Source organism: Camellia sinensis, chromosome 6 (assembly GCF_055761805.1).
Source record: "Camellia sinensis isolate YWXY chromosome 6, ASM5576180v1, whole genome shotgun sequence".
Classification (NCBI taxonomy): Eukaryota; Viridiplantae; Streptophyta; class Magnoliopsida; order Ericales; family Theaceae; genus Camellia; species Camellia sinensis.
Window position 1 is genome coordinate 31,140,009 of NC_138966.1, and position 7,409 is coordinate 31,147,417.

At 36.8% G+C, this 7,409-nt stretch overlaps 1 protein-coding gene across 1 annotated transcript; it reads right to left on the reverse strand.

The window, feature by feature from the left end:
* Nucleotides 1-1,688: 1,688 nt before the first annotated feature.
* Nucleotides 1,689-2,424, reverse strand: LOC145793244 (uncharacterized). Its single transcript, XM_082876017.1, has 2 exons — nt 1,929-2,424; nt 1,689-1,753 (listed from the first exon to the last, which is right to left on the reverse strand). The coding sequence occupies exons 1-2, from the start codon at nt 2,422-2,424 to the stop codon at nt 1,689-1,691; spliced, it is 561 nt and encodes a 186-aa protein (XP_082732143.1).
* Between the last annotated feature and the right edge of the window lie 4,985 nt (nt 2,425-7,409).

The following is a 7,409-nucleotide window of genomic DNA, read 5'->3' on the forward strand; positions in this document are numbered from 1 at the left end:
TTGACAAAACAGAGGCTAGGTCAATGCCACCACATCCCTTCTTGCACTTGATCATCTACATACATAGATAAAAGTATGAGTTAGAGCCCAGTGAATAACAAGAGTGCAAAAAGGTTAAGAATGATGTCCTTACTGTAATCCAAATCGTTTAATTATAGCAGTAAACAGAAAATCAGAATCATTTGCATAACATATCCATATTTCATATAGAACACATAGCAGTCATACGTGGTACATCCAATAGCAGAATAGTACAAATGGTCATGAAGACCGAACAATTAGAATTGATAAACGTGCCATCAATACAGTAAACAAAAGTTCCAAGAATTGGAACTGACATGATCTCTATAATAGTAATAGTAAACAGATGCTAAGGATGCCACGAATACAGTTTAGAAAACAGGAAAATCATTCATTTAAGTTGAAAATATCATTTCAAAAACGGAGTATAGTATAAGTCAGAAAATACTTATAATTGAACGTATCTTTACAAGGTTGTTACTCACAGTTGGCTCCTTGGAACACGTGTGTAGGACGCGGTGTTTGACCTACACAGACACATTCAAGCACAATGGTTCAACATACAGTCCTTTCATGCAATCACTTCATAACCTATTCGTTACTTAGTCACTAATCTTTCATTTTCATGAACTTCCCTTGTATTCATGAGATGCAAATACACATGAAAAAACTTGGAAACCATACAACCGGAGACCCGAAAGTCAGGGAACACAGAAAGGAAAACAAAATTGAGCAAGCCCTGCTGACCACACATGCGGTGGCATAGCCGCTCGTGCAAGCAGAATGCAAAGTTTAGCAGGGGAGGGTCGGCCGATCGGGCGGTGGCCCAGGCTGCTCGAGGGATGGCTTGGCTACTCGTGCGATGCCAAAACAAAATGCATTTTGAGCAGAAAAAGAGTTGGCTGCTCGTGCGGTGGCCCAAGCCGCTCGAGCGGTCTGGGTGAAGTTCTAGTCCGAAAATCTACTTCAAAGTTAAAGCTCCATTTTTGCAAACCCAACTTCAATTTCGTGCAAGCCAAAACCCAAAACTCACAAAAAACATGCTGAATGACCAATTTCTAACTTCAAATTAATTAAACCATGACTTCAAAACAAACCCTTTTGCTATGAAACCAGATCAAAACTTTAAAGTTAAGGGCAAAATCAAGGACCACGGAAATGTTAAGTTTCAAACTCCAAATCCATGGAGTTTCTTCCTCCATCTACAAGAGTCATGCAAGAAACAAAAAAATGACATGTATGACCAAATTTTCAACTATTTCTCTCAATTTCTCCTTTTAGGGTTTTTTTCATCAATTTTTACCATCCAACTTCTTAATTCAACTTCAATTCTACAATCTCATGTGTAATACAACTTAGATTCATAAAATCAAAGGAAGATTCTTGCCTACAATGGTTGATTTGGGTGAAGATTTGCTAAATTCCTTTCTTCTTTCATTCTTCTCTTTTCCTTCTAAGTCAGTCTCTCTCTCTCTCTCTCTCTCTCTCTCTCTCTCTCTCTCGGATTTGGTCTCCATCTCTCCCTTATTATTAAGTCCCTAATATAACCAAATATCTATCTCCAATTAATATTAATCTTGAATTACATTAAATCAACTTAAGGCTCAATAGAATCTAATTAATAAACTTAGTTGTGCAAAGGAAAATTTAGACTTTAATTACTTAGTTCAAGCATTTAATTTAACCTTATGGTTTAACGATTCAGACATGTCTATTTCACATGCTAACATATCTGTCAATCGAAACATAATTCAAATAGCTCATGGTACATAATTAACACACATATATGAATATAAGTCACATATAAGCACATAATTAAGGTAAATCCATAGAATTAACAGTTAATTAAGGAGGTGGGTGTAACAGTCTCTCCTCCTTAGGACGTTTGGTCCTCCAAACTCAATTACCTTCTTCCGTGAAAAATGTAGGGTCTAAAAGAAAGAGATCCAAGTATCTTCTCTTCCTATCGTCCTCCCTTTCTTGTGTTGCATACATGCCACCATGATTTTGCCAATCCACTTTTACTAACGAGATTTCCTTGTTTCTTAACTTTTTGATTTGGCGATTAACAATCTGAATGGTCTGTTCCTCAAAGGTGTAATCTTCCCTCAAAAACACATGGGTAGGCTCAAGGACATGAAGCGAATCCCGAATGTATTTATGTAACATGGAAATATGAAATACATTGTGCATGTGCTCCATATCAGGAGGAAGAGCTACCTGATAAGCTATAGGATTAATTTTCTTAATGATTTCATATGGCTCAATATATCGAGGTGCCAACTTGCCCTCGGCTCCAAAACGAGTCTGCCCTTTCATCAGGGTGACTTTGATAAAAAAAAACGTGGTTGGCCACTTGTAGATAGCCAATTTTTGGCTGCCTGTAAGACTTGGGCACGTCATTTCGAACCCCCGATGATGAAAGTTACACTATACAATCTTTTGAATTCTCAGCAAAGAAATTTGGATTCAAGTTCTAATCCCAAACCTTACACCTCATTTTGGCCAAATTATTTTAGACCTTAAAACCCTACTTTTCAAAATATTTTTTCAAATGTTTCTACGATATTCTGAGGCTCGCATTTCTATTAAAATATTGCACTTTTCAGTAAACCGATTAAAGACAAAGTGGAAATAAATGGAATGGAGATGAAATATTTGAAAAATATTTAAAAATATCTTATTTATAGGTTTGGAGTTGAAGGAAATAGGAGGGGTTGGAAGAAAACTAGTTTGGCTAAAGTTTAGGCATCAAACCGTTAAGAAAGAAATGAGCAGCCTTCACTAAATTAAGCATATCTCTTTGTACACTTGGAATTTAAATGTGAGAATACCACCATTAGAAACTAGACTTCTGGGGATTCAATTTAGGCTCAAGATTCACCTCAAACCGAGTTCGGATCAGGGTGATATGTTCGTTTGAAGTCGGGCTTGAAAATCGGTTTTTGGACCTAGTCGGGTTTGTTTAGATCCGACCGTGGTTTGTTTAGATTCGACCGGGGTTTCAATGAAAAATAGTTCATAAGTGCCTTGTAGACCCGGATTTTCATTTTTGGGCCCGGCCGTGTGTTTTTGGGCCCGGTTGGGTCTTACTAGCGCCAAACAGAACAGCTGACGAGAATTGGACAGCTGGCTTTGTTTGAAAATATTTTCAACCAATATGGTTCAAATTCTATAAATAGGACCTCCCACTTCAGATTTTAAGGTTAGAAAAAATTTTCCAAGAGGCTTAGACATTAATGAGTTATCCTTGAACCTTCAAGCTTGTTTTGTTCTTCAAATCAACTTTCACCCTCCATACACCATTAAAGCTTGGATTTGAAGCTTTCTTGTAAAGATTTCAAAACATGTTTTCAAAACATAGAGGGTTAGGAAATATTTCCAAAGAATTTGAAGGTTTTGAGAGCTAAGACCATCCATCTTCCTTCCAAAAGCTTCCTTGACTTCATATCACCTTTTAGCTATACATACACAATACATACACCATTGGAGCTTGTTCTTGGAGCTTTTTGTTGAACTTTCAAAGCTAATTTCAGAAACTTGAGGGTGTTGGAATCAAGTTTGTTAACTAAGAGCTTACTTTGCTTTTCAAAAGGTATAATAAAATGTGATTTAGAAGTTCCAAAAGTGGAGGGTTTAGCCACCCCTCTTTAGTCTTGCTTACTAGCTTTGTATCCTCTTATTTTTAGCTATCTTTTGTACTCTTTTAAGGTGATTTTAGGCATTATTTTTTTCATTTTAGGGGCTGTTTAATTCATTCAAATAGTTTATGCTTTGACCATCATGTTTGTAGTGTTATAAGGCCTCATGGATTTGGTTGTTTAGGACTTGGACACCAATTCATTTGAGTTGATTGCCTTCTTTACCTTTTTTTCATGTAAAGAGTCACACTTTCTTGTAATAAACGTCACATAATCATCGTTGCACTCTCCCTCCTTTCTTGGTTTTCTCTTTGTCCGACACTTTTCCTCATTAGTGGACATAATTCTCACTATTTGACTAAATGATTAAAGCATGGAAAGGTAATATAAAATCGGCTTAAAATCAATTAAACTGACATAAAGAAGATGAATTAAAATGGTTTGATTCGGCCAGACGTTATGTCGAGTCCATCATGTCAGGAGTTATCACATATCAATTCATGATGTTTTGATGAATCTTGAGGTGTGTCTACCTCCCTCTTTGAGCTAACTAAATAATAGGAGAGAGGGGTGATCGTCTTTCATTACAGTTTTTAAGTTTTTTGTCCAATTATGTTCAAAATCATCAAGCAATCAACTGGCACCTATTGATCATTTTAGACCCAAATTCATTCTTCTCTTGAGTTTCTCCATGATAAAGAAGAGCGAAAGGAACAAACATGGTTTAAAAGTGCTTCTTCTGCACTGTTTTCACCTTAGAGCACAAAAACATTTTTCTGTAAGAAAATAGGGCACGACCGGCCTTTTTTGGACCCAACCAGGCCTCATTGGGGGCCGGCCGAACTCGAATGTTTGGTAAACAGAGTACTTTTGGCAAAAACAGGGGGCAGTGGCCAAGGGTGAAACAGAGCAATTCCACAGAGGGTAGACAGAGCAGCTTCTGAAAACTGTCTTCATTGACGTGCATGCAATCCTTGTGCATTTTTTATATACATTAATGTTGTAGTATTAATATTCATATTATTGTTGTAATATTATATTGTTGCAATTATGGTTGTAATTATTATTGTTATAATGTCTTTAATGTCTTTGTTGTAATAAATTAGATAGCTAGTAATTTGTTTATTCATTCAAATTTGTAATAAGTAGTTTATTCGGACATTCAGACCCTCTTGTGCGAGGGAAAAATATATAATAATTGTGTATGTCTTCCAACCCCCATTTCTTTCTCCCTTTTATTTACTTGCTTATGATAGGTAGCATAGAACATGATGTTTGCTTAGCATTTTCCATGATTTGTATTCATTTGTCTAGCATACATTAGGGTTCGTCTCATCATCCTAACCGACGTCAATTTTAAATTCCTTGCTTGAATACGTGCGATGTCGTATGCCTTGAATTGACTCACATACCATGCTAGTAGCCGACCTTATTATTTGCATTTTGTATGTTTTTCATTTGTCACTGGCATAGTTGGAGCATGCATTTCATCTAATTATTTTGCTTTATTTGGCTTGCTTTGGAGTACTAGGTAAGCATTTCTTGCCTTAGCATATTGCATGTATGTTTGTGTTGCCATATTGAGCATGTTTTCCATGTGACTAAGTGCTTAAGTGATATACTTGTTTGAATGCCAGTGGATGAAGGCCTTTTTAACTTAAGTTGGAATAATTTGATTGATATAAATATGAGCTCTCTTTTTCAAGTGACATGTAAACACTTTTTCAAAACAAACATAAAACCAATGCATTCTAAATTTTGTGAATTGATCTATACTTGTGTGGATCACATAGTAAAAATAGTATAACAATTGGAACAAGAACATATAATTTAAATAAAAATCACATCATAATTAGTAGAGGTCGATCTCTGATTGGGTGAGTGGGATGCTCAAATCATGACCTTCCCCTCTTATACATACGATCGTAAGCCGAGACACTTTGGTGATGACGGACTAATGGCCTTTTGGCACGAGTCACGGGTTTCCGAAATTTCTCCAAAAAAATATTTAGGTGGCGATTCTAAAATCTGGCATTGCAGTCTATTTTTGGCATCTTTGATTCAAAATTCATTTTCTAAAAAGGTTTGTCGCATTTGGACTCTTTTGTGTTTCTCCGTTTCACATTGCACTTGTGAAACCAGATTCAAAACCATGGGAGTCCGAACTGTAGAGCTATCGTATCCGAGGAGACTAAACCCCTCCGAGGAACACGAAAAGCAAGCTACACCACTTCATATTCTCTATCCTGTCTACGAACATCCGCGTAGCTTTTCTGTCGACTTTGAGTTATTTTCAATAGTTGATGAATTAGCTTTACTTTTTTCGTTGCTTCTTGCACAATTTCGGGTCCCAACAAAGGTCTATCTCCAACCTCAGCCCAACAAATCTATGATCGACATTTCCTTCCATATAATGCCTCGTATGGTGCCATGCTAATGCCTGAATAATAGCTGTTGTTGTATGCAAATTCGGCTAAAGGCAAATGAGTTTCCAAATTCCCTTGGTAATCTAATACACACATGCGTAACACATCCTCCAGAGTTTCTATTGTCCTTTCTGATTGGCCATCTGTTTGAGGATGATATACACTGCTCAATCTCAATTCGGTCCCTAATGCCTTTTGCAAACTCTGCCAAAATCTCGAAGTGAACTTCGGATCCCTATCAAAAACAATTGAGACAAGCACTCCATGCAATCTCACAATCTCATTAATATACAGTGTAGCCAACTTATCCTCATTATAAATTGTTTTCACAGGTAAGAAATGAGCAATTTAGTTAAGCGGTCAACGATAATCCAAATTGAGTCCATACCTCTATTGGAGCGAGGTAGTCCAACGACGAAGTCCACTGTAATATGCTTCAATTTCTACTCCGGTATCGGTAATGGTTGGAGTAATCCCATGGGTCGTTGATGTTCATCTTTAACTTGTTGGCATTTTAAGTACTTAGACACAAACTGAGAAATTTCTCTTTTCATTCTTGACCACCAAAAATTTTGCTTCAAGTCTTGATACATTTTGGTGTTCCCCGAATGGATGGTGAACTTTGAACTATGTGCTTCTTGCATAATTCGTTTCTTCAATTCAGCATCATTCAGTACACAAGACCTTCCTTAGAATTTCAGTACATCATTCTCAAAAAATGAAACCCGGTCTCAATTTGGAGTCCATTTCATCTACAACTTTCTTCAAAAATTCATCTTGTACCTATTTTTCTTTGATTTCTTCAAGGATTGCCAGTTATGCAGAAATAACAGCTATAACCCCGCCTTGTTTACACAAAACAACATCAATTTCAAATCTTTCCAAATCCTGTAGTAATGTCCTTTGTTCGGTAAGTAAACAAGCCAGGTTCCCAATAGATTTCCGACTAAGTGCATCCGCAACGGTATTGGCTTTCCCTGGATGGTACAAGATTTTCAAATCATAATCTTTTATCAGCTCCAACCATCTTCATAGTCTCATATTTAACTCTTTTTGGGTAAAAAAGTACTTGAGACTCTTGTGATTCGTATATGCTTCACATGTTTCCCCATACCGGTAGCGGCGCCAAATATTTAATGCAAATACTACTGCTTCTTGCTCCGAATCATGGGTTAGACAATTCTTTTCATGCGGTCTTAGCTATCGGGAAGCATAAGCTATCACTTTACCATTCTGCATCAACACACATCCTAAGCCCTTATAAGACGCATCATTGAAAATGGTAAAACCATCTGTACCTGAAGGTAGGGTGAGAATTAGT

What these genes read in the sequence shown, in the direction of transcription:
- LOC145793244 (XM_082876017.1), bottom strand. Translation starts at nt 2,424, where the DNA reads ATGACGTGCCCAAGTCTTACAGGCAGCCAAAAATTGGCTATCTACAAG. An exon ending in TACATTTTTCACGGAAGAAG is followed by an intron (nt 1,754 to 1,928) that starts GTAATTGAGTTT and finishes TTCGATTGACAG; the next exon opens with ATATGTTAGCATGTGAAATA.